Below are 27,783 nucleotides of genomic sequence, written 5' to 3' on the forward strand. Positions count from 1 at the left end.
ACCTCTAGAACTTGAACTTTGCTCCTGAATGTTATAGTTCTTCAAACACACATGGAGGCATTTCCTAAATACGATGGGGTTTTTTTGCCTCTTAAATCCTCGCTGGCAGAGAGCTCCAGACTCCTATTATTCCTCATTTCCACTCTAATACTTACATCAATAATTTTGAATATGTGCACTCCAGTTTTCGACCCTTCAGCTAATGGAAAATTTCTTTCCTATTTACTCAGTCCAGACCACTCAGCACTAATTTTCTCACAACAACAGTGAAAGCCAGGGATATACTACAGAGAATCTTTTCTTCCTTTCTCATCTGAGTGACTCAGCACATTAAAAAGCACCATTATAAACCTGGCAACTATCATTTGTATTCCAGAAGGTTCTTTAGTGACAGGGCTCAAGGAAAAGAGTGGGCTTCAAACAAAAGGTGAATTGTGCTAAGATCATAATAAAATCTGAAGCATTTTACTCAGAGCAAGCTAATTTGACTATGATTTCATGTCTTATTCCTTTTTGTAAATGTGAATAATACAGCTATAATTCTATGGATTGCTGAGTCCTCAATCTCCTGCCAATTTAAATGACTATCCTGGCATGAACCTACAAATAATATTCAATTTTTAATAAGTGCTTTTTCTGCTTTATCTGCATTCTATAATGATTCTTTAAATTCTCAGCTTCTATATTTTGTTTTATATTTTGACTTCATATATATTTTCATCTTGGTTACTTAAGGTTGTCATAGCCGAGGGTGGCAGAGGAGATAAAGCTCCAACTACCTATTAAATGTTCCCAATGTCGCGCATCTCAAATAGCCTCTGACAACCAAGTCCAGCTCCTGGCCCTCGTGTGTGGCTTAGCTACTAAACCTAGCAAAACTGTTTCTACTGACAAGAGAAGGGGAAAAGGTGAGTTACTGGCACCTTCAGGCAAATAGGGCTTGTCAGCCATGTTTTGCAGCTCATCTACGAGAAGGAAAACTCTGATCTCAAACCTCCCCTGTCTTGTGGAGTACCCATTCATGGGGAAGGCTTCCAGAGCAAACCCTGAGGAAAAATCTGTAGCTGGAGTTCCCAAGGCAGTCCCATAGTGAGTTCAATGCTTGCTGACAACTCCTGCAACACTGCTGGTGCCAAATTGTATTAATCTCTGCTGTTCCTTGGGATTCAGCAGCATGGAGAGTGGGAGCCTGCTGTGTGGGCAACAGCTTGCTCTCCATATCGTACTGCCCTGGCTTGTGTGCTGGCTTACATCATCCATGGTTGACCCTGACCAACACAGGGCCTCAAATATCTTTTCAAAAATTTCTGTTTGTGGTGTATTCAATTTTGTAAAATATTGGATGACAGTCTGAACAGCTCCAATTGATACTTTAACTCTTTGTGAGCTCACAGCATACAAGGTGTCAAGGTTTCTGTACAATTTGAACACTGCAGGTTTGTTGAGATCCAATGTTTGCTGCTAGCAGCTGGAGTCTACCTTGGCCTCAGGCACCGGTATCTTGAGAGCAAAAGACCAAAGAGTTTATCTGTCTCTGCGTGTCTCTCAGTGCTTGTGGAACTCCCTATTTATCAGGGTACCTTTCCCTCAGCTCCAGGGACTTCACCTTGACCAAAGAATTGCAATTGAGTTGTGCCTAGGACCCAGACCCAGAGCTGGAATTCGGAATTCCCCTAACAACGGTGGCAATCAGGTACCCAACACCAGCAACAATCAAGTTGGAGACTAAGAACTGAAATCTTTGTGGAAATCTTCCTAACTTACTATGTAGCATTTTGTGTGGTTTATTTTATGACAATAATTAAGGCCTGAGTGTTGTGCTTGTACCCTTATTACCACATCTCCTGGACACTCAAACTGGTTTGGGTCCGATCAAACCAGCCCATTACAACATTTATCCATTGCAAATCAAGGTTTATCACATTTATTCTTTTCTGGTTTGCCATGCCAAGAACCCGTTTAGGTGGTGAAACAATAAGGGTCACAGCTGGTGGAGAGCGAGCGGTTGTTGGAGAATTAGAATTAAAGTATGTGGCAACATGAAATATGTGGGGCTGTGGGATTAGAGACAATCAAAGAAATGGTGGGCTGTGGGAAATGGAAATGGAAAACAGGAACAGGAATAGGAGGCAATGAATAAGAATCAGGTTTATTATCACTGACATATGTCATAAAATTTAGTAATGCAGTGCAATGCACAAAAATTACTGTAAGCAATTTTAAAAATAAACAAATGGTGCAGAAAGAGCATAGGATTGGGGTAGTTTTCATGCATTCATTGACTGTTCAGAAACCTAATGACAGAGGGAAAGAAGCTGTTTCTAAACTGTTGAGTGTTCATCTTCAGACTCCTTGACTTCCTTCTTGATTGATGGCATTAATGAGGAAAGGACACATCCTGATGATGAGTGTCATTGATAATGGATTCAACCTCGGTTGTATTGAGAGCATCCTGAGCAGCAGCATCACTGCCTGGTTCGGAAATTGCACCATCTCGGATCGCAAGACCCTGCAGCGGATAGTGGGGTCAGCTGAGAAGATCATCGGGGTCTCTCTTCCCGCCATTATGGACATTTACACTACACGCTGCATCTGCAAAGCAAACAGCATTCTGAAGAACCCCACGCACCCCTCATACAAACTCTTCTCCCTCCTGCCGTCTGGGAAAAGGCTCCGAAGCATTCGGGCTCTCACGAACAGACTATGTAACAGTTTCTTCCCCCAAGCTATCAGACTCCTCAATATCTGAAGCCTAGACTGACACCTTGCCCTATTGTCCTGTTTATTATTTATTGTAATGCCTGCACTGTTTTTGTGCACTTTATGCAGTCCTGTATAGGTCTGTAGTCTAGTGTAGTTGTTGTGTGATTTTTTTTTCTGTTGTATGTAGTTCAGTCTAGTTTTTGTACTGTCATGTAACACCATGGTCCTGAAAAACGTTGTCTCATTTTTACTATGTACTGTACCAGCAGTTATGGTCGAAATGACAATAAAAGTGACTTGACTTGAACCTTCTTGAAGCTTCACTTTTTGAAGATTCCCTCAATGGTGGAGAGGCTAGTGTCCATGATGGAACTGTCTGAGTCTATAACCCTCTATAGCAGGGGTAAACAGACCTCTTGCTTAATGATATTGGTCCATGGCATAAAAATAGTTTTGAACCTCTGCTCTATAGCTTTGTGAAATTCTGTACATCAGAGCCTCCATACACAGTGGCAATGCAACCAGTCAAATGCTCTCCACAGTTCATCAGTAGAAATTTGCTAGAGTCTTTGGCGACATAACAAATCTCCTCAAATTCCTCATGAAATATACCTGCTGATGTACCCAGGGATCCTCTGAGAAGATCATGCCAGAGAACTTAAAACTGTTCATCCTTTTAACTGGTCAGCCCTCGATGAAGACCGGTGCATGTTCTCCTGACTTCCCTTCCTGAAGTCCCCGATCAATTTCTTGGACATACTGACATAGTGTGAGCTTGTAATTGCAATACCACTCAATGAAGATAATTAGTGCTCTGGGATGAAGTAAGAATTTGGGATTACGAATATTCAAAATGTGGACACTTTTTAAAGCTCAGTTGAAGACCAAGTTTTGAGTTCTATAGAAATAGAGAGAAGTGCAGAGATTTAAGATGGGTACTGCCAACGTAGGATCAACGTGATTGAGATATTTAATATAACAGCAGCTCAAAGACATGCAGAAGAAAAAGGCAATGAGAGGTCTAGGTGATCACAAATGAAGGAATTATCATGGTTTTACACTCTGAACGCAAGACTAGAAACCAGAAAAAGTGAGGAAGAGGCTCATGGAAAGCATGAACACTAAAGATTCTGCAGATGCTGGAAATAATAATAATATTTTATTGATCCCAAGTGGCAAATTCTTTCGTTACAGCAGGAATATTTTAAAACACACAGACTGAACTAGTAATGAAGTACTAAATAATAATAAGAACAATAATAGTTTACCAATGTGCAATAATAATCCACAAAATAATAAAACAGACTATAATAAATTCAGAGACACACACGGCCAAAATGCTGGAAGAACTCAGAAGCATCTATAGACAGGATCCAGGGTATCGGCCCAGAAAGTCGACTCCTTAGCTACTGTCTGAGCTGTTGAGTTCCTCCAGCGTTTTCATGTGTAGTACTCGTGGATTGCAGCCACTTCGCTCGACAGGGAGGCAACTCATTCCGACGGGCTTCACAGTTGCCCGGAGACTGGGATCACGCAAAGGCAACTGCGCGCGTACTGTAACCGCGAGGGGGCGAGCGCCGCGCCGGTCGCTCGGACCCGGAAGCGCGCGCCCCGCCGCCGGACGGGGATTGGCGGGGGCGCGCAGGCGGAAGCGGGGTGCGAGTAAACAAGCCTGTCAGTCCGGGGGTATCGCAGCGCAGGCGGGCGGGCAGGCAGCCGGAGCGATGGGCGCCGCTCTCGGGGCTTGTTCTTTAGCCAGCTGGGTAGGTATTACAGATCCGGGGAAATGTCGTTTTACCCACAGGCGTGTGCTGCAAACTGCCGGAGACGAATTGTCTCTCCCCCCCTCCCCCGTCAAGAACCGTGCGAACAAAGGCGCACAACAACACGGGTTCGGGACCCACTGTTACCTTTGTTCTTTTCTGTGCCGGGCGGGGGGGATTTCTCTTTTAGTGTCGAGCGTTGCTGCCGAGTGCTTACTGCCTTTTGTCTCGGCTGGTTCGCGGTGGTAGTGGCTGGCGAGGCTGAAGAGATGAGTCATGGCGGTAGGGCCTTTAGAGAACGGGTGCTGGAGACCGGCCGAGACCCACTCGCTGTTGTTTCTGCGCGTTAGCAGCGTCTACATTGTCTGGCGACCGAGGGCCCGGGATGGAACTGCTGCCGAACCACGGCGAGCCGTAAATCAGCTTTATAGATGGATGCGAGACAGGTCAATTTGTTTTTTTTAATCAAAAGGGCAGTGATAAATGACTGCGTGTCTGGGTGGGCGGTTGTTGAGATGGCTGGTTGTGTTAATTTTTTTCTCCTTTAGTTGACGCTGCGAATTTCTTCCGTTTGTATATAAAGGTTAAATGTGATGTGTATTACTTGATCTGCAGTGCAAACGCTAATAGAGATTGATTGCATCCTAGTTTGCCTTTCATCTTGCCCTTTATGGGACAAGCTGCGGTTACTGGCTGATAGGGCGAGAGAACGTATTGTGGAACTGGGGCGTGATGTTCTCGCTGGCTCACAGGTGCCAGTTGGGTGGCTCTCTGTAAGAAAACTATCACCCAACGTGTTGAAGCTGATGTACTAATTTGTTACCTGTCTGCATTCCATGGCACATCGCAGTTTTCTTTAAACACATTCGTCACCTTGTGCGAGAGTTCTTTCCAACGTGATTATTTCATCAGTTTTTCCAATGTGATTATTAACAGATTACAATAATTCAAATTATTGAACATTGCAGTTGTACCTCAAATCATGATTATATAGTTTATCAATCTATTCTTTTCTCTCCGCACACGCTATTCAAATGCATTTCTAAATTAAAATATAATATGGTTTCCATTTCTGGTCAGTAATTCCAAATGAATCCATGTTGCATTTCATCCGCCATTTCAGTGCACAAATATAACATTATTAGTATTCTCTGTGGGACTTAACCGATTTCCTGAAATCCCAGTTTATTATTGAAGGTAACAGTGAGAGTGTACACTTGATAATTTAAGAACAGTGTGACTGCCAGGAAGCCCTGAGTACACCCAAGCTGTGTGTGCACAGTTTGCAGTCCAGACACAACCTGGTTCATTGAATTTCATACAGCACCACACAAGGTTACTGGTTTCAGTTGTTAATACCCAGTCCAGTGACTGAAAGTGTTAATCATTTAACACTAGGTTTTTTTCATAAAATTCACATGAATTTTAGAGCAATCTACTTAAAGGTAACATACACTGTTTTACATGTATGGCTTTATGGAGAGGAACGCATACAAAATGCTGGAGGAACTCAGCAGGTCAGGCAGCATCTATGGAAGAGCCAATGATGAAGGGTCTTGGCCCAAATGTCTGCTCTTTATTCCTCCCCATAGATTCCACCTGACTTGCTGAGTTCCTTCAGTATGTGTTACTTTGGATTTCCAGCGACTACAGAATCTCTTGTGGCTTTCTAGTTTTATTAGTTCATTTCTGATTCTTTGCAGATACCGTGCCTATGTGGCAGTGCACCATGCCTTCTTTGCGGATGCTGTCCCAGTGGGAAGAACTCAACAGTGACTCGTCTGATTTTTGCATTCTTTCTGCTGCTCGGAGTGGCAGTGGCTTGTATCATGTTAATGCCAGGAATGGAAGAGCAGCTCAAGAAGGTTGAGTATCTGTCGGCCATCTGGCACAAGTGCATCTTTATATTTTAAATGCCAGTGTGGCAAAAATGTGCAGATGGCTCTCACGGGGAGCATTGGGTCTAATGAATTCATGCATTTAATGCTAGTTAAGTAAACAAGGGAGAAAGGGTTAGAGGATCATTATTGCAGAAGGTTGGGGAAGGCCAAGGCACATAAATATCCCTGAAAGCAGGTTAGTCACAAGGCATGTTTCTGTAGAGTTTGCTCCAGGTAGTTGTTTTATAATTTAGAAAGTTCTTCCCCCCCCCCCCCCCCCCACTTTTCAACTTTTTTTTCATTTGACTAAATTTGCTTTTTAACAATTGAACTAAAATGTTTAGCCTCATGAATCCATGGTGGTACTAATGGTTGTCACCAGAAGCTTGCCTGGGAATTTGTGGAATGGCTCAAGAACTTAGTAACTGGGTTTGCCGGGTCCTTCCATGCACTAAAACATCTGGGATGAACTATTGGATATATTTTTGCTTTCCCAATTATCCCTCTGACACCAAATGAAGATATTATTGTACTGTGGGGAGGTGTCAAAGCTAAAGTATATCTGCAGAGGCAAATTCAGCATGCCAGGTGGATATAGCTGGCCAGGTAATATAAGGCATAATGCATCTGGATCATGGTGCGTAGCGGAAGGAAAATGCTTCAAATGTGGATTCATCTGGAGAGAGGATCACAATGTCCTTGTATTCACTCTTGTTGGGCATTTGCCATCTTAACAATGGTGGGTACCTTACATGTGCTACTTAAGTCTGTTGTCAAGCCAAGTATGGATGTCCATTAGGTTAATCAGTACAGGTTTCCAGTAGATCAGGGGTTCCCAACCTTTTTTATTGCATTAACCGAGGGTCCTGTGGATTCCTGCAGTAGATGGATCTTGGAAGTTTTTCAGGAGCTTTATGAAAAGCTTATTTTAGACAAGCGAGTGTTGCTGAGAAGATTGGTACTCACTTTCTATCTGGTTTCCACTGAAAGTGTTATTATTTGGAATTGATGGAGTGTTGATGAGTGACTGATGTTCTGGGTTTGGCCAGGCAAATGTCTGCCATCAACTTCATAAGGATGTTAGTGAATCATTAATACCTGGTTCTTAAAAGAACAATTTTAAATGCCATAATGGTATGTTGATACTTTATTGGTCCATGGACATAAGCTGTGTATGCCTGTACTTATTCTTGAAAGACTGGCATCTTTTTATTTTTAGTTAATAAACAGACACCAGGGACTGAAGAATAGAAATTTTCATGGACGCTAGAAAGGGGATGTGAATTGTCTTCAAAGTAAATTTAATAGTTTGTGTTTAGACCACAGTGGAATAGCCTTTTATCACTTCATAGTCATGTATCATGTTAATTAAAATCACTGAGATGCAACAGGCCCCTGGTCTTAGAACGAGGGATGACCCGATGTTTGAATGCTTTAAACACTGGGCCAGATGGATTGAAAAGGCAGGGTGTCCGAACCAGAGGGGAGGGTCGGGCCGGTTCTGCTCATTGCTCCGTGACGTTGGCTCCACTCTCCGCTGTGCTGAGGCTGGGGCCTGCTCTAGCTGCTCCAGGTTTCATGTCTGCAGGCTCAGTGATGATTTGCTCTGCTGTGTGATGAACTGCGGTTGAAGCTGTGAGCCTTCTCCGGGCTTTATGTCTACGGACTCACTTTTGTTCTGAATGTTGTTGCTTGCTTTTATTGTCTGCATGATTTTTTTCTCTCTCTCTGCACACTTGGATTTTTAAAAAATGGGTTCTTTTTGGGTTTCTTGTTTTGTGGCTGCCTGTAAGGTTTCAAATCTCAAGGTTGTATGATGTATACATAACTTTGATAATAAATGCACTTTGTTCAACACAGATACGTTTTAAGAGCTATGAAGTTACTTCTCCATAGAAGTGTTTTTAATTTTACTTACAACTTTCTTGTATTTAAATGATGAGTAATTTTAATTTCTCTTATTTCCCCCATTTCCTATGCAGATTCCTGGGTTTTGTGATGGTGGAATGGGCACCACCATCCCTGGTATCCATGGACAGGTGAACTGTGATGTGCTGGTTGGATACAAGGCAGTGTACAGGGTTTGCTTTGGCATGGCAATGTTCTTCCTTCTGTTTTCCTTGCTGATGATTAAAGTGAAGAGCAGCCAGGACCCAAGGGCTGCAGTACACAATGGGTAATAGATTTCATTCTGGTTCTAAGTGGGAGAGGTACCAGCAATTTTAGCTTCATGTGACAATTAGGTAATCAGCTTTAAGTGTACTGTGTAATTGCTGGTGTTGTGGGAGTAAGTTTAAAGCTGCCTACTTATCTTCTCAGCCAGTTTTTGAGACACTTTTTTAAAATTCACTATGAATCACTCTAACACCCCCCCTCCCCCCCCCCCCCCCCCAACCTCAGGACACATCAATGTTGCACCAGAAAGATCTGCTGCTAAGTGATACACTCACGGGTTCTATTAATGCTTTCTGTAAAGGACTTCTTAAAGCTGAGTGTAAAGAAAAAACATTGAAACAATAATTGAAGGCATTTCTAATTAAATTACCTTGAGTATGAGGATGATTGGAATAAGGATCAACTTTATTTTTCAGATACATTTACATGTGTTAAGAATTTACTGTGGTGTTTTGGTCCGGGTGTGATATGCAACAGAAAAAAACAACTTTCAACAATTGTAGCAAATAAAGAATTATAAATACAATGCTAAAAGTTAGAGAAAAGCTAATAAAAGTTAAATGTTTTCATTGGCTTTCTTCAATTTTTCCTTTTACTTTTGTTAACCTTGTTTCTATATTTCTCTCCTTTAAAACTTTACTTGGTCTTGAGTCCCTTATTTTTCACCTTTTGCGAAGCATTCCTGGAGCTTTTTATTATAGAGCTTCACAAGACGGAAATGGGAATCCAAGCCCATCTACATTTATCCTTTCAAATTCTTAACCATGTCCTGCCCTCCCCAAAATCCCTATCATCCACTTTGCCGCAATTTGCAGTAGCCAATTAACCTTTGCTTTAAGGCTGTGGGAAGAAACTGGAGCACCCAGAGGAGACATGGGGAGGCCATGCAGACTTGGTATGTTTAGGGTCAAATGCAGGTCTGCAGAACTGAGGTGGCAGTAGTAACTTGCATCACTATGCTACCCAAGTTTCTGTTTTAAAGCATTGCATAAATTGTTATTTTGAAACCTGTGTGTTTTCGAGTGACGTTCAGCATACAGCCGGCAGCTCAGAACACGAGAGAAGGAATACCGGTATTCTTCAAATCCAGTGCCAACGTCACCATTCTGTCCCAGGCCAACATCCCAACATCAAGAGCTTAGCTAGCTCTAGCATTGTGGCTCGTGCTAGACTCCCAAAAGCAGTTACTCTATTTTGGGCTTTGACGGGAGGGCAGAAAAGTACCATTCAGACCATAAGATATAGGAGCAGACCTCTTCCTTAAGTATACCCAATGACTTGACCTCCACAGTTGCCTGTGGCAAAGAATTCCACAAATTCACCACTGTCTAGCTAAAGAAATTCCTCCTCCTGTCAATTCTAAAAGGACGCCCTTCTATTCTGAGGCCATGTTCTATGGTCTTAGACTCTCCCACCATTGGAAACATCCTCTCCACATCCACTCTATTGAGCCCTTCTAACATTTGATAGGTTTCGCTGAGGTCACCCCTCATTCTCCTGAATTCCAGTGAGTGGAGACCCACAGCCATCAAATGCTCCTCATATGACAAGCTTTTCAATCCGAGAATCATTTTTGTGAACACCTTTTGAACCCTCTCCAATGTCAGCACATCCTTTTTTGGATAAGGGGCCCAGAACTGCTCACAGTACCCCCAAGTGCGGCATCACCAGTGCTTTATAGAGCCTCAATATTACATCCTTCCTTTTTTTAAGGACTTCTATCACCCAGAACATTCCCCCTTCTCATTACTGCCATCACGTAGGAGTTGAAGTAGCATAAAGACACACACACACACACAATGTTTTAGGAACAGGTTCTTGCTCTCTGCCATCAGATTTCTGAACGGACAATGAACCCATGTACACTAACTTGCTTTTTCCCCATCTCTTCTTGCATTATTTATTTAATTTGTTTTTTTATATATTGTAATTTATAGATTTTTATTATGTATTGCACTGTACTACTGCAAAACAACACATTTTATGAGATGTTCCATGATATAAACTTGATTCTGAAATGATTGAAGATGTTCTCATAGTCATCTTGGGGAGAAAAATAATTCCATTGTTTCACAGGAATTCCTTGCTGCTGATGGATCATAAGGAGATTTCTGGATGCTGTGAGAACCTTCCTTTGTTTGTAGTACACAAACTGACAATATTCTCAACTCCAGTTCCTCCTGCCCCCACCATGAAGAGTTCTGCAGGTTGCACATTGTCCCTTCACAGAACTGGAATGAAAGGAATTTGTTTTCAATCCAAAGGGTTTTCTAAGACAAAAGTATAGCTTAAATTTCCTTAAATCTCAATCTACTGATGAAACTATCTCATGGAATATCTCTGGCTGTAATATGTCATAATTTCTTGATTAGCAGCAGACATTGAAGTACAACCTGACACGAGTCTGACTTGACTCTTGTTTTTTTTTCCAACAATGAGATTTTGAAGCTTTTCAATTAAGATGTGTCTGAGGATGAGTTTGTGCCCACAGAATTTGACATTTTGACTACTTTTTGTTCTCTCCGCTGAAGATATCTGGCTACCGTAATTAATTGAGCTTCATAGTTGTACATAAAATAGCAAAGGAGAAGATGTTTATGCCATTATTGTTCCATTAACTAGTTGTATTTCTGACTTCTGTCCTAGGAACTATTGATATTAATACAGTAAGACATTGACTAGAACATCATTGATTAATGATGAAGATTTTAATTAATTAATTAATTAAATTTAAATTAGTTAAGGTTTTGCCTCCTGTCCCCTGGCATTGGAGTGAAAGTACTAAATTTTGCACATTTTATCATTTTAATGAAAACATTTGTTTGAATGAGTTGAAATCTTTTTATCAGGAATATAATAATTTATTTGGGCACATACAGTATACCTTTTGTGCTGCTGGTTAGTGCCTGCTTTGACAACAAAAAGGATATTAAGAAACATGTTTAGAACTGTAGATTGTCAATGATCTTGCTGCCTTTTACTCTTTTCTAGATTTTGGTTCTTTAAATTTGCCACAGTGGTTGCAATCACAGTGGGTGCCTTCTTCATTCCAGAAGGACCCTTCACAACAGGTTTGTACAATGGATGTACTGATAATTCTTACCAGGTCATTTAATTGCAAAATGTGGCCTATTGGTGTGGACGAGGTCTTAGTTCAATTACAATACACCCCAGTTGTAGTATGGATATTGCGAGTTCAGCAATTTACATAAAATTTTGACAGCATTGATTAGCAGTGAAGGAAAGTCTGTATTTAAGGTCAAGCAGGGAAAATATTTCTACAGGAAAATAATTTCAGTTAATTTGCAGAGCAGCAAGTTATCTACACAAAATGCTGGTGGAGCTCAGCAGGCCAGGCAGCACCCATGGAAAAGAGTAAACAGTCGACGTTTTGGGCCGAGACCTACCATCAAGAGTCCTGATGAAAGGTCTTGGCCTGAAACTTCAACTGTTTACTCTTTTCCGTGGATGCTGCTTGTCCTGCTCAGTTCCTCCAGCATTTTGTGTGTGTTGCTTTAGATTTCCAGCATCTGCAGATTTTCATATATTTGCAATTGACTACCTAATTTACTTGGCACAGTATTGCACAAAATATACTGCATGGAGTCAGCATTTTGGGTACAGCCAGTCCATGTTGGCATATATGCTGCATGTGAACCTCCTTCCAAAAATCTTCCTATGAATTTACAGCTCTTCCCTTTTCTTGTTTGTCCACCTTTCCTTAACTGCTCCTTTGCTGTTCAAGGCAGTCACTCATGACAACAGTAGGTTCCACATTCACACCTTTTTTGAGTAATGAAGTTGCCTATCATATTACTTCCTTCCTCACAAGAAATCATACTCAGAATGTTTTGTAATTTTAAAGACCTCTGTTAGGTAAGCTCTAAACTGCCTTTTCTTGACAGTCCCAGTATATACGTGCATCTGTAATATATATACTCTTTCACTTCTTCAGTCTTGTAAATCGTCTGCCAAGAGAATTATAAATAATAGTCTTAAGCGTAGTTTAAACAAAGCTTAGTGCAAATTAGCACAAATTTCCTATTTAGCAATTAACCATTTTGCATTAATATTTTTAAATATGTAAACTGACATGGTCATTATTAATTTTTATTTCTGTTATTCCATCAATAGAAATTGCAAAAAAGTTTTATATCAAGGGCTTTTAGAAAAAAATTGGTTACTGTTGTGTATTTAATATTTCAGTTATATTTGAGTGATCTTTGTGTGTGTGTATACACACACATGTTCTTTAAATAATTCATTATGTGTTATAAGTACAAATATGTGAATTGTAAGTGTCAGCAAGCTACCATGTGATACATGCATGCCTTGCTTAAAGTAGATTGGAAGCCAGACCTGCATTCCTGGACTCCCATGTCTTCCTTTGATATTTAATGTTTTGAATTTACAAAACATAATAGTGTCCTAAATGCACAATTTAAAATTGTATATAATGTATGTTAAACTGCCATATTAAACTGTATTTTTACTCATTTGCAGTCTGGTTCTACGTTGGAATGGCTGGTGCGTTCTGTTTCATTTTAATCCAGTTGGTCCTACTCATTGATTTTGCCCACTCCTGGAATGAGTCATGGGTTGAAAAAATGGAAGAAGGCAATTCCAGGTGCTGGTATGCAGGTAAGTACAGCATACTAGAGAATAATAACTCCAAGGGGTAGTGTGGATGTGCGTTTTGTGTGGTGGGTTTATGAAAGTAGGATGTAGGTGAAAATTGAGACTCTACTGAAGTTTACTGAAATTACTGTTCAGATTTTGCACTAGATGGTTAGAGTATTTATTCTTTCTCTTACAGCCCTGCTGTCGGCAACTGGCGTGAACTATCTTTTGTCCTTGATTGCCATAGTTCTCTTCTACTGCTACTACACGCATCCTGAGGGCTGCATTGAGAACAAAGTCTTCATCAGTTTAAATATGCTGTTATGTATGGCAGCCTCTGTTATGTCCATCCTGCCAAAGATACAGGTATGTTTTGGAAACTTCAGGACAGTTGACATGATATTTGGAGTTCAGGATTCAAATCAACAAAAAACATAAATTCTGCTTCTCACTTCTGTTTTATCTCTCCAGGTAAATGTTTGTAGGAGCAGGGTAACACAGTAGCTCATAGTAATACTACAGCACTTTTCCTGGAATTATAGTGGATCAAGGCTGATGTGCAACTTATTTATAACCTCCACCTATGGTCTTGACAGTTACAATTGGTTCAGGATCCACAGTATTTTAAGGGGTAGAGTGAGAAGAAAGTGAAATGTAGATTTATATTCTGTATGTGCATAAGGGAGAGGGGTGGCAGCCAGCGCAATGCTTTCTTATTTCAATCCCATCAATTTGCCTCTAATTTTATATTTCTTTATGGGTTCCTCTACTAAAGGCAATGCATGCCTGATCTTCTACTTCAAATCATTTTACCCTTTTGAAGACATCTCATTCTTTCCAGTGCAAGAACATAAGCTGAATTTGTTCCATGGTTTCAGAAATGTAGCCCTCAAGGCTTGATTTGTGCCAATGCACAATGCAAGGTCAAAATGGCTGCCTTGAGATACAGTGCCCAGTCAAGAATATTATATCTCAGATGATGTATGACTCAGCCAGTTGCTGAAACATTATTTCTTCAAATTTACATTGCATTGCATTCCCCTTGAAATGAAAGGCCAACTTGCCTTAATGTTTTTATCACACTTAGGACCTGCACACTAGATCTTTGTTGTTTTATCTTTGTACCTGGTCATTTGTACTCCTTTGCTGCTCTGCACATCTGGAAAATACTGTGAACTCGTCCTCTTTGAATCAAAGTGGATGATGACGTACTTGTTCAAACTCCAGCCAAGTTTTTCCCTACTCATTTAATCTGGATTTTTCCAATGACCATTTTCCGTACTTGACTTATTGAGCCTCTTGTGTTAACTGCACATTTGCTTAGGCAATCATCCTTTCTTGTATTAGCATTTATGTGGTAAAGATCGCTGAAAAAAACACTATTTCCAACCAATCAGGGTTCTGATTTGATCTCTACTGTCTTGGACTTCCAAGTAGTTATCAGTCTTGTTAAGAAGTTGTCTGTAGTTCCATCTCTGGCATAATTTTTTTTCTGTTCCTTCTCCACTGAGTCAGAATCTAGAATTGTGTGCAATATTCTGTGGTCTAAACAACATTCAGAACAAGTTAAGCATATCTTTCCAAATCTTCAAATGGCTCTTTGAGTTAATTCATTTTAAAAATATGCTGGCATGTTGGTAATGATTTTCAATTCTGCTCAACCAATGGCTCTTAAGGTATTTTGGTTCTCACAACAAAACCTTAGCTCAGTGAATTATGAATCTTTTTTGTATTCAAAATGCACACCTAATTTTATAAATGGCAAATATAATGCATTTGAGCTTTAGTTTACACTTTTTTTTGGAATATCTCTTGTGAAGAGTTAAGCAAATGCTTTTTTGGGAGTTTATAGAATATCCGCCCAGGCCTTGGACAATTATGCTTGTGAGCTCATCAATAATAAATTTGCAATACATGATCATGCTAGGGGAAGTATGCAGGTATAACATGTTGAAACTTGCAAAGACAAAATGATTGAACCTACTAACTAATTAAGCTAGCATTGAATAAGACTGTAGGCCTTTGCTGTCTGAATATTTGGTCATGTCTTCAAAGTTACCTTAAGGAAAAAGCATATTCTGCAATTTATATGATGGGTCTATTTTCAGGAATCTCAGCCCCGATCTGGTTTGCTGCAATCCTCCATCATCACTTTGTACACCATGTATCTTACATGGTCAGCAATGACTAATGAACCAGGTACTTTGATCATTTTCCTAAACTATGTCATAAAGGAGGTATATTAAAAATAATGCTCCTTGTTATACATTAAGCCTGAAACTCTGATACTCTTTGGCACTGTGAAGATGGTGTCATACTGAAATAACATGTTGGAAATACTCAAGCCAGGCAATCCCAGGGTGGCATTGAAAATGGCACTAAGTTGCCTTAAAATGAATTAAGAATTTCAGCACTTAAAAATATAGGGGGTAAAAACACCTTGTCTTGTTTTACTACTTTCCAGATCGATGGGAGTAGACCTTAAAAGATTAAACCCAAAATACTCTGCAGATGCTGGGGTCAAAGCAACACGCTGGAGGAACTCAGCAGGTCGGGCAACATCCGACATGGCCTCCTCTACTGCCATGATGAGGCCAAACTCAGGTTGGAGGAGCAACACCTCATACCGTCTGGGTAGTTTCCAGCCCCTTGGCATGAACATTGAATACTCCAACTTCCGGTAATTCCCCCCCCCCCCCCCCCCCCTTCCCTCATCCCAGTTTCAGTCTGCCTCCTCCTCCAGCCTCCTATTACCTCCCTCATGGTTCCACATCCTACTACCCATAGTGCTTCCCCTTACATTCCTTCTTCACCTTTCCTGCCTATCCCCTCCCCCACCCTTTGACCAGCCTTCTCCTTCCCACCCTCCCCCCAACTTATTTGTAGGGCCCCTGCCCCCTCCCTCCAGTCCTGACAAAGGGTCTCTGCCTGAAACGTTGACTGTTCATATCCACGGATGCTGCCCGACCTCCTGAGTTCCTCCAGCATTTTGTGTGTGTGACCTTAAAAGATTATTTTTCAAAGACAAAAAAAGGTCTTGGCGATATTGTCAGTTAGCTTACTGCTGGTATTTCCTCACAATTGATAGATACTTTATTGATCCCAAGGAATTACAGTGTCACAGTAGCATTACAAGTACACAGAAATAAATATTAGAGGAGAAGTAGAAAGAATAAAAAAATAAGTTACCACAAACAGCCTAACAGGAGTTTGGACTGTTGGGTGAAGGTACAATGCTCTCTGCTTTTTCTTATTTTGTCAAATGAAGATGGGAATCATGAAGGTAACAGTGTAACATATGGCACAGTTCTTTCACAGCTCTTCTGACCTGAGTAAAGTTTGTGGTATGGGTTTTCCCTGGGTGTTTTGGTTTCCTACAATATCCCAGGGATGTAATGGTACAGAGTTAATTAGTTACTACAAGTTGTCATTAGTGGTTGGCAAGAGAATCCATGGGTTTTGATGGGCACATCAGTGAGAACAGGTTATTGAGAAAATACGTAATTTGGTTGAATGGAATTGATGAGGTTGCTCTGAGTTAGTGGACCCTTAGTGGACTGAAGGGTGTGCAAGTTTGTTGGTGCAATAGAAATGAATAAATTTAATGATAACATTTAATTGAATAAATTGAATGTTAATCTGTTTCTGCTTACATATGTGAGGTCACTTCTCAGAACTGTCTGTGGTGCACGGAATGGGTAGAGTGATCGTGGCCTTTTCTCCTTGGAGAGACTGAGAATAAGAGGTGACCTGACAGAGGTGTATAAGATGATGAGAGGCATTTATCATGTGGATAGCCAGAAGGTTTTTCCCAGGGCTGCAGTGGCTAACACAAGGGGCATAGCTTTAAGGTGTTTGGAAGTAGGTACAGGAGGAATGTCAGAAGTAAGTTTTTCCACACAGAGTGGTGGGTGCGTGGAATGCACTGTCATCAACAGTGGTAGAGGTGGATACAACAGGGTCTTTTAATAAGAGACTCATAGATAGGTAGGTGGAGCTTAGAAAAATAGAGGGCTGTGCGGTGGGGAAATTCTTAGTAGTTTCTAAAGCAGGTTACATGGTCGGCGCAACATTGTGGGCTGAAGGGCTTGTAAAGTGCTGTAGATTTCTGTTCCTATCTCATTATATATTCCAAAATCTGGAAAAAAATCAAAAACACTTTTGGCCTCGAGCATTTCGGATAAGGAGGTACTCAACCAGAATTGTTTTTATAATTAATTTAATTTGGTCTTTAAAATACTTGAAATATCCCTTTACAGATTTAAGAATGTTATTAACTGGAACATTTAGATCTAACAGAGTCAGAGTACTGCAGCATGGAACCGGGTGAAAATTCAGCTAATCGTGTAATTTCCTTTTCGTGTGTGTGTGTGTTTTTTTTTTACAGACCGAAAATGCAATCCAAGTTTATTGAGCATGATTGGGTACAATAGCACAGGGACTCATGTCCCCGGTCAAGTCATCCAGTGGTGGGATGCACAAGGCATTATAGGACTGATACTGTTTTTACTTTGTGTTCTTTATTCAAGGTCAGTAGATGTACATTTTATCTTAATCTCATCAGGAGTATTTTTATTTTTAAAAAAGTGTCTGGAGAATGACTAAACATGTTAGCCAAAATTGTATTGTGACAGTAAATTGTGTTTATATATCATGAAATAATGGGTGAATGGATAGTGTGGATAAGTGGTCTTTTAACTTCTAATTTTGATCTGACTTTGTCAGTTTGAGTTGTCACTTCCTCAGAGATTAAATAGTATAAAACATTTTTAGTCCAATTTCTTCCCTAGAATTGATATTAAGCTAATTTATTTGTAGTTTTATCTCTTTTTTTAATGAAGGACTTAATTTGACTGTTTTCAAATGTTTCTCAAATCAGGGGAACTTCCAAAAATTGAAAGCAGTGCTTCAGCTATCCCATTACCCACTTCTTTTGGGGACTTGTCAGCCTGCTGTTTTTGTAATTTGCTCAGTATTACTTTCCGATGATTAGCTTTCCTTTTGTATTTCATTTCCTCTCTCGGGATGTTAACCTCTGTAGTGAAGACTGGCGGAAAATGCTTGTTCAATTCATCTACTATCTCCTTGATTTTCTTTATTTTGGTGAACAATTAATATCTTTCTAAATTATTTCTAAACTTTTTTTTACTATCTGACATTCTATGGCATCCTAGTTGAAGATGGAACACAATACAGGCATGGTGGCAGAAGAAATGAACAGTTAGAATGGTTCATGAGATTGCAGTCCAAACAGTTGTATTTTCCTGCATGGTATTTAGCTTGTTGGTTTTGGAAATACATGTCCAATCAAGCACAGGATATTGCTATGATTTCTGCCTTATAAATAGTAAAAAAGGCTTTGTGATGACTGGATTTCAAGCCAATTCCTGTCTTGATTGCAAACTAACATTGTCCAAATTTTCAGCAAACCTGCCTACTTAATACTTTGCATTATTTCTGAAGCAGCGGTAGCTGTTTAGGGCTGAAATTGCTGTCTTGGGGATTTGCTGATAGAATGTCTTCAACAGGATTTTTATTTTGTGCAAATTATTGACTCCAGCTAATCAGCCCTTTGTATCTTGACTTTGGATTTACTGCCCATAAATCATGTTTTTGACTTAATGTGATATCAAGGGCTCAGATTTCAGAACAGCCACATTTCTGAAGCAGAATTCAATGTATACGAATTGTACACTGTCCACTTGTATTGAGAACTAATTTCTAACCCCAGATTTTCCATTAGCTTTCATAAACCTTGAATACAAGGTAAACACTGCAACACACAATGACTAATTTTGTTAATTTCTCCCAATTCTGAGTGAAGTGTTCATAAGCAGAGAAAATGAATTGGCATAATGTACCAACGCAAACTAATTTGCCGTGCAGCAATTGCTTGTTTATAGCAAGTAACTAACGTTTAGTCTTTTGAATATTGACAGTATTCGAACATCAAACAACAGCCAAGTTAACAAACTCACTCTAACAAGTGATGAATCAACACTTATAGAAGAAGGAGTTCCTCGAAGTGACAGCTCACTGGATGATGGCAACAATGCAAATCGCGCAGAAGACAATGAAAGAGACGGTGTCACTTACAGCTATTCCTTCTTTCATTTTATGCTATTTTTGGCGTCCCTTTACATTATGATGACACTAACCAATTGGTATAGGTATGTAAATATTTTACACCAGAACATTTCATTTACTGATGATAGTCTTGAGTATTCAGTTTACACTTGTTTTTCTATGGGAAAAATAAGTAGTTTGAAATTGAAAATAGTATTTAATGTAACTATCATTAAGAATTAGGTATTATAGCTTGAGGCATGATAAGTTTGTACTTGTTCCTTTTTTATATTGGGTTTGGTGATAAAGATTCTTCTTTAGCGATACTACATTGTTATTTTATTGACGTGGAATGGACTCTTTCAGCCTTTTTTTAACCGTAGCGTAATCATGGGAGGAAGCCAGAGCACCCATGTGGTTCCTGGGAGGACGTACAAACTCCTTACAGGTAGCTGCAGGAGTTGAATCCAGGTTGCTAGAACTGTAAAGTGTTATGCTAACCGCAATGCTGTCATGCCACCCTAAATAAATTTTGTGCTCAGCGAGTCTTGCTGGAAAACAAGCATTTGTTGATTTGGAGAGAACTGAACTTCATGTAAGCTCACCAACCTTGTCACCACAGGTGGCTGTGGAGACCAAGTCATTGGGTATATTTAATGCAGAGGTTGATAGATTCTTGACTAGTCAGGGCTCGAAGGGATAAGGGGAGAATGTACAAGATTGGGGCTGAGAGGGAAATAGATCAGCCACGACAAAATGGTGGTGCAGACTTGATGAGCCAAATAGTGGAATTTGACTCGTGTATCTTATGGTCTAAGATGAGATTCAGTGCTGCTGTTCAGAATCCAGTTATGACCAGCAAGAGCAATACACCACCTTCTGTATATAACTAATGAAGTGATGATCTACCTACTGTCTCATAGCAGGGGGTGGTCATTTTGTAAGGAGCAGGTAAATTACCAACTTAAAGTGACTTGGCTAATGCACATAAAGATAGATGGCACACTTAAGGATACATACCTTGTGGATATTTTATCATATTCAGCATGCTTTGTGTGTCAACGATAATTGTGTTTTCTCTTTTCAGTCCTGACTCCTCTTATGAAATGACCAGCAAGTGGCCATCAGTTTGGGTGAAGATTTCTTCCAGCTGGATTTGTATTCTGCTCTATGGATGGACACTGGTTGCACCACTTGTTTTGACAACTCGTGACTTTGATTGAAGAGCCAACATTTAAAGCATGTGGCTTGTTGTTTCAATGTCTAGTTAGTCTTGTGATTAAAACTCAGCTAACAGTATTTGAAGACCACCGCATAATTATAAACATGGGTGTGTGTGTATAATGCTTTTCACTTTTATTGCATGGCTAATACCTCAGCTTTGACATGTTCAACAGATTCAGTGGATAATCTAGTGCTGATGAATGCAAACATCAAAATGATTTACCTATATTGATGGTAAATATCAGTGTCATATTAAAATATTGTTGTATACTAAATATTTAAAGAGGAAAAAGCTAGCTTTTGTCTTAATGTGTAACTGGTCTGTAGAAATTTTCTTAGTGACAAGGATAAAGCTAGTCAATAATATGATTTAGAATACTATCTACAAAATAAATGACTCGCTGTGTAGTGACAAATGCAACTTGCACTTAAGTATTGGAATTGTTTTCTGGAATTTCAGGGTGTATATACTTAATGTTAGATTTAAAGATAGATCAATACTGATCGCTGACTAGCCTTGCTTTATCAGATTTAATTTTGCCATTTAGTAAACTAGAAGTGATTGTGGAAATGGTTGTGGATTTTATTATAAACATTAAATTTGGAAATGAGTATCGCTTTAATATAAATTTGATGTTAACTTTATTGAAACTTCAGCCAGGAATGAGGTAGCAAAAGTGATAAGGATTTCAAAGTACTGACTTGTAAATTGGAAATTAAGAAATCCTTCATGATGGAAAAACAACTATTTATAATAAGGATAAGTTTCTATTGAAGCTTTAATCCCAAGATCAGTATCAATTAATTCTATGCAAATTTAAATCTAATCAGTTGCTGTATATGAATAATTTTAAGATCAATCTACATGTCACTTAACATTTCAACTTTGTATTGACTTAATATTTTTAGTTGTGTTGTATTTCAAATAAACCTCAAACCATGATTTTTTTTAATGTTACTGCAGATAGTTAAAACCTCTCCAATTGCAATATGACCCAATTCATAGCCCATGTCTTGCAGCATATCTTAAATGGCATCAGTTCTGTAAGGAAGTCCCTTTAAAATACAGGACTTTTAGATAGATTATTAACTATTATTACATTTGACAATGTAAACTTATGCAGATTTTCCTATATATGTAGGGAAAATTCACCTGTTTGTGCTACTTTAGACAAAGTAGTTAAAATTTTACTGTATTGAGTATTTCAATTGACAAACATTCCAGAACTATTCATCACAAATGAGAAAATCTGCAGATGTTGGAACTCCAAGGTAACACAAACAAAATGCTGGAACAACTCAGCTGGTCAGCAGCATCTATGGAAAGGAATAAACAGTAGCTGTTTGGGCTAAGACCCTTCATCAACAGGTCTGGAAAGGAAGGAGAGAAGTCAGTAAGGAGGTGGGGGAAGGGGAGTAAGTAGTACAAGGTGGTAGGTGAAACCAGAAGGGGAATGAAATAGAGCTAGGAAGTTGATTGATTAAAAGGGCTGGAGGAGGGGGAAATCTGATAGGAGAGGGTAGACAACCATGGAAGAAAGGTAAGGAGGGGCACTAGCAGACGAGTGATGGACAGGTAAGGGAAAAGGTGGTGGGGGGGGGGAAGAGGATTACCAGAAGTTTGAGAAATGGATATTCAGACCATTAGGTTGGAGGCTACCCAGATGGAATACCAAGTGTTGCTCCTCCAACCTTTGTGTGGCCTCATCACAACAGTAGAGGAGGCGATAGACTGACATGTCGCAATGCGAAGTGGAATTGAAATGGGTGGCTACCAGCTTTTTCAGGCAGATAGAGCACTCTCCCCATCTATGTCAGGTCTTGCAAATGTACAGGAGGCCACATAGATACCAAGGAAATCACAGGTGAAGTGTCACCTGGGCTGGGGAGACTTGTTTGGGGGCCTGAATGATAGTGAAGGAGCTGGTGTAGGGGCAGGTGTGGCACTTGTTCCACTTGCAAGGTTAAGTACCAGTTGGGAGATCAGTGGGGAGGGACCAGGGAGATCAGTGGGGAGGGACCAGGGAGTTGTGGGTAGGAAGCAAACCCTGTGGAAAGCAGAAGAGTGGGGGGGGGGGGGGGGGGGGAGAGAAGATTCCATTGGAGATGGTGGAAAATTATGTGCTGGATGCAGAGGTGGTAGGTGAGGGCAAAAAACACTACCCCTAGAGGATGGTGTGAGGGCAGACGTGCAAACTCAAAGAGAGATGGGTGAGAGCAACATTGATGGTGGAAGGAAGGCCCCTTTTCTTTGAAGAAAGAGGATATCATTAGTTCTAGAATGGAACAGAGAAGGGGGTGGCATTTTTACAAGTGACAGGGTGGAAAGAGGTATAGTCCAGGTAGCTGAGAATCAGTAGGCCTATAAAAGATACCGGATGGACTATCTCCAGAGGTAGAGGCGGAAAGATTGAAAAGATAAGAGAAAAGAACTGTTTATGGTTGGAACCTCACACTAGGCCCACTCCAAGAAAGCATTTAGTGGACCAGAAAGCAGCAAACTATAGAATTTATCTACATTTGGTGCACCAGCACAATGATGCAAACTTGTGCAAGGGCAGCAGTGTGAAAGTTGATTGGAAAGATTCATTCTATAGATGCTATCTTGCTTGTACAATTCCAGGATTTTTCTCTGACCTACAACCTCCTCAATCTTATTTATGGTATGGTACTTCTCAAAAGACCAAGTCTAAGCTGAAGCTCATTTCTACTCTGAAGCCAAGAGTTCTGTAGGCACAGATCAATTAGAATACAAAGCTAAAGTACATGCATTGTTGACCTTATTCCCACATTATATTCATTTGAATGCAACTTGATTTTTGTACATATGCTTTTCTGTGCTGACCTCCAAATATATAAACATGTCACTATTGGAAAAATAACCCTCAAGGTTATGCCAAAAATAAGCACAAAACCAAATACAGTTGCCACAGACTGACCTTAGCTGATTGCTTGTTCCAGTGTCATTTGGGCAAACTATTTAACCTGCCCTGCAGGTACTGTCAGTAATAAAGAGCTGAAAACAAGGCTTTTACATACAGAAACAAGGAAACAGTTTCCGTGCGTACAAAAAACAAAACCAGAACACCATCACTGTAGTTCAGACCTGAAGCTAACTTAAAAATATAATGACATGCTTTGTAGTTCAAGCATTTCATTTCTATTCCAAGTCCTTTAGCCCTCAAAATATAGAATCCTATGTTTTCAAATAATATTTCTACTCAAAGTTTTAGACAATTAAGGATCTGATTAAAGCAGCTACAATGTATCAATGAACATTGGCCAAACCTTAGCTGACAAGACAATACATGCAGTATTAATATTATTCCCTTTAAGCTTTATGGAATGTAGGGTAGTGCTTTTAATAATCCCAAATTGATTTTGGGTAAAAAGAAAATTTACACAAGTTCAAAGGTATTGATTTTCCAATTTCTTACATTGTTGCCATCAGTAACAAAAATAAAACAATGCTCAGTAATGCCACAGCAATAGTACTAAAGTCACTTGAACATAGAGCTGATTTCTGATGGAGTTATTAAGAATATAGTGGAACAAAGTACTCTGCATATATTAGCAAAAAGAGAGCAACATATTTACAAGAATTTCAATATAGGACCTGAACTACACAAACCAATCTTACAGTATAAATTAAACATTTCAAGTTTTAAGTTAGTTATTTGCTAGATGTACCAATACAAACCTTTAACTTATTGGCTAACTGTCCAGTAAAGAATTTTCACCATCTAATGTACTTGACGGTGTCAGTTCACATAAGTAAAACAATGTTTCTTCTTTTGCTTCTTCTTCCGTGAGAGGCTCTAATTTAAAAAGTTGACTTGTCTTTTTCTTCTGATTTTCTCCTTCTACTAGCTCACTTTTCTGCAGGTGATTGTCATCAATTGAATATTTATTGCTTGGAGCAATGTGTTCCTTTTCTGATATAGCTGAGGTAGTTCCATCCAGAAAAGCTAGTACAGGATACATATTATACTGCATCAACTGCTTACCTGCAAATAAACCAGGAACAACTGATGTTTTTTGGACCTTCCCAAAATGAGCTCTTGAATATAGAACTGTTAAAAGTATCAAAATCTACATTGAACTAGCAAGTTAAGATCATGATTAGTAAGGGTATCAAAGGTTATGGGGAGAAGGCAGAAGAATGTAAAATAAATTAGCCATGATCTAAAGAGGTGCAGACTCAATGGACCAAATGGCTTAATTTTGCTCCTCTGTCTTAAGAGTCTAATAGACGGCAATTTCTTCTGAATGGGTATACTGATGCCAATACATGGAACTCCAAGTCTACCAACAGAAGGAATTAATAGATACAAATTGGTCATAAATGCTCTTCAGAATACTTCCCAGGCTACACTGTGGGCACTGAAATGTTTGGTTACACTTACAGGCTGCCCCAGCATATCTTTGTTTTTTTACAACAAAAAAATGCTTTTCCCTGAATGCTTTGATGTACGTGTGATAAATGAATGAATCTGAATCTGATAATAGGGGAGGCACATTGCTGCCATGACAGAACAGAAGTGGCTTCATCTGAAAGGACATTTATAAAATTTACTTGTATAAGCCTTAGTCTAACCTAGCGATGCTGCTTATCAGAAAATTCCTCAGGCACGAGCAAGTTAGTCTATACCACCTAGACTCCGGAATCCCAGCAGACAAATCCCACTTTAATCCTTTCAATCTTTCCATGATCGCTAAGAGTGCAGTGGGCTTCTGACATGCGACTATGCCTAAATACCTATCAGTTTCAAGTCTGAATTGCCAAAAAGTTAAAATTAGGCAAGAGCAACCTAACCTTCCAAACGACTTGACCCATCAAGTCAACCAAGCTTAAATGTGATGGAGTTTGGTCTTGGACTGGGCATTCTATCTTGATCCAATGACTAGACAAAGGATGAAACATGAAAATTCACCCTTTATTATAACTGCCAATGGCAAATATTTAACAGATTCTATAACCACTAACCAGTATTAGAAGACTTGCTTTCATCCACTTTGGATTCTGTTCCATTAAGACTTTCTTTCGTTCCTGATACCTGGCATTAAAAAGAAAATCATACGAACACGTTAAATTTTAAAAAACGGTGCAAGTATACTTAGTTCTAATAATATTCAGTAGCAGCTCACTCACCACCCATCAAGTTACACCCAGAAGTTTGGATTTAAGTTTATAAGATTACATTCATGATTACAAAATTAATATTTAGCCCACAAGATTCTCTACAATACTTACTGAATTAAATCATAAAATGGGAAGTTCATCCAGATGCTTGTGTACAACAGATTAATCTGCTATTGGATGGTTTGACATATGCTCAATGTGCTGTTTCCCCATACACCCTTAAGATCATGAGGACCCCATTTCCCCATACTTTTCAAATTTCCCAGGCCCCATTTGCAGTGCCCCTTTTAAACTCAATAGGGGCCCGTTTCCCACATTTCCTTTAAGCTCGTCAGTTTCATTGGGATTTTTTATACTACTGATTATCAATTTACAAAGTAAATTAAAAGAATGCTGCAGTAACATTAGGAGTAATACCCTATTATTACTGCAACACCCTGGGAAACATTGGAAAATCTACAGATCTGGCACCATGCATGTCCTAAGGGTGGCAGAGGTTACAGTGTATTGGGAATAGAAGGTGACAATGGTAAATTACAGCTACTGATGCATCTATGTAAAGTAGAAATTAAAACCTTTCCCCCAAATTGCTCAAGCTGGAATTTCAGAGGGAGAAGGTAAAGTCAGAGGTATCAGCAAACAATATCAAAGTAAAAGCTTTTTCATGTAAAGAAGAGGTAAGATATAGGATTACTAGACAAAGAGGCCAGAGGAATAATAAAACTGCATCCCTAAGGTTTTGAAAGAGGTAGTGGTAGAGATTGGAGAGGTGTTAGTAATGATCTTTCAAAAATCATTGGACTATGGCATGGTGCCTGAGGACTGGAAAATTTCAAATGTCACTCCACTCTAAGAATGTCGCACCCAGGCGGTGCGACAAAGAGTAGCTTATGTCCTTGAGTGACGAGTCACGAATCATCAGTCAGCCTGCTGCCAGTGTGCCTTGAGAAGTGGTAGTAACGTTTGTCCCAAGCACACTCCAGTCTCCCACTGTCCGAGTCAGCTCGTTTTGATTCACAGGGAACTCTTCCAAAATTAGGTTTTGTTTCTGTTGAGAAACCGCTACTTCTTGCTTCATACCAAGTGGCATATAAAGTGGCCAAATCCAAGAAGCCCCATACAATTGCAGCAGATCTCATCAAGCCATGTGCACTGGAAATGGCAACAGTTATCCTGGGCAAAGAAGCAAGAAAAAAATTTGAACAGGTGCCGCTATCAAATAATGTCATTCACAACCGAATCAGTGATTTGAGTGAAGATATTTTGGACCAAGTCATCTCAGATGTCAGAGCTAGCCCTCTTGAAATCTCTATTCAGTTGGATGCGTCAACTGATGTCTCCAGTTGTAGTCAACTCATCACATTAGTGAGGTATGTCAATGATGGTGCTGTGAAGGAAGATTTCCTGTTTTGTAAAGATCTGAAAACAAACACAACTGCAAAGGATGTGATGCAGCTGGTGGAAGACTTCTTTGCCAAACATGATTTAGATATCAAAGTCATTGGTTCTGTGTGCACTGTGTGCACCTGCAATGCTTGGAAATAAATCTGGCTTTCCTGCATTGATGAAAAAGGAGATTCCAGACTTGCAAGTTACCCATTGTTTTCTTCATCAGCATGCTTCGGCATCAAAAATATTGCCTCTAAATTTGAAGGAAGTCCTTGATACTTGAGTGAAGATCATCAACTGGATCAGGGGGCATGTTTTGAACCATCGCATCTTCAAATCATTTTGTGAGGATCTGGGAAGTGAGCATTCAGTTTTGCTTTTCCACACAGAAGTCCGTTGGTTGTCACGAGGACAAGCTTTAACCTGCTTCTTTGAAATGCGGGAAGAAATCAAAAGTTTTTCTGGAGGAGCGTGAATGTGATCTGGTTGGGGCAATGGAATCACAGGAATTCGCCCAAATGCTGGCTTACTTAGCTGACATTTTCACTCGTATGAATGACCTGAGTGTTTCTCTTCAAGGAAAAGGGATAAACATATTGAAGGCTTGTGAAAAGTTGAATGCCTTCAAAGAAAAGTTACATCTTTGGCGTCGAAGGATGGAAAGAGGCAGTCTCTTAAATTTTCCTTCACTAGAAGAGATGGTTGATGATGCTGGATCCATAACTCCTACTGTGCGTGAAGAAATTGTGGCTCATTTGGAAATGTTGTCAGAATCGTTTGATGAATATTTTGCTGCTGGAGACCTGAAGATTTCAGAAGA

The 27,783-nt window shown here is 39.7% G+C and overlaps 2 protein-coding genes across 3 annotated transcripts in view; one reads left to right on the forward strand and one right to left on the reverse strand.

The window, feature by feature from the left end:
* The first annotated feature begins 4,306 nt into the window (after positions 1-4,306).
* On the forward strand, positions 4,307-21,374 carry serinc1 (serine incorporator 1). Of its 2 annotated transcripts, none has more exons than XM_073057372.1 (10): positions 4,307-4,466; positions 6,170-6,331; positions 8,329-8,522; positions 11,513-11,592; positions 13,025-13,162; positions 13,338-13,507; positions 15,250-15,340; positions 17,529-17,670; positions 19,081-19,311; positions 20,295-21,374. In XM_073057372.1, exons 1-10 carry the CDS (start codon positions 4,428-4,430, stop codon positions 20,428-20,430), a joined length of 1,383 nt encoding a protein of 460 aa, XP_072913473.1. In that variant the 5' UTR covers positions 4,307-4,427; the 3' UTR covers positions 20,431-21,374. The 2 variants fall into 2 exon arrangements, with proteins under 2 accessions (XP_072913473.1, XP_072913474.1); XM_073057373.1 differs by lacking the exon at positions 4,307-4,466 and adding an exon at positions 4,783-4,912.
* Positions 21,375-23,768: 2,394 nt separating this feature from the next.
* Positions 23,769-27,783, reverse strand: part of hsf2 (heat shock transcription factor 2) — a 41,414-nt gene continuing 37,399 nt past the window's right edge. Inside the window, exons 11-12 of the mRNA XM_073057374.1 lie at positions 25,419-25,488; positions 23,769-24,438 (exon numbers count right to left, since the gene is read on the reverse strand). Of these exons, the coding sequence (XP_072913475.1) occupies positions 24,146-24,438; positions 25,419-25,488 (363 nt within the window). The 3' untranslated portion in view covers positions 23,769-24,145. The remainder of the gene's footprint in view (positions 24,439-25,418; positions 25,489-27,783) is intronic.

The sequence above is a fragment of the Hemitrygon akajei genome, chromosome 9 (assembly GCF_048418815.1).
Source record: "Hemitrygon akajei chromosome 9, sHemAka1.3, whole genome shotgun sequence".
NCBI classification, from domain to species: Eukaryota; Metazoa; Chordata; class Chondrichthyes; order Myliobatiformes; family Dasyatidae; genus Hemitrygon; species Hemitrygon akajei.

Coding starts and splice junctions, on each gene's coding strand:
- serinc1 (XM_073057372.1), top strand. CDS start 4,428: ATGGGCGCCGCTCTCGGGGCTTGTTCTTTAGCCAGCTGG. Junction 13,163..13,337: donor TTCCAGGTGCTGGTATGCAG/GTAAGTACAGCA, acceptor TTTCTCTTACAG/CCCTGCTGTCGGCAACTGGC. Junction 17,671..19,080: donor CTTTGTGTTCTTTATTCAAG/GTCAGTAGATGT, acceptor GAATATTGACAG/TATTCGAACATCAAACAACA.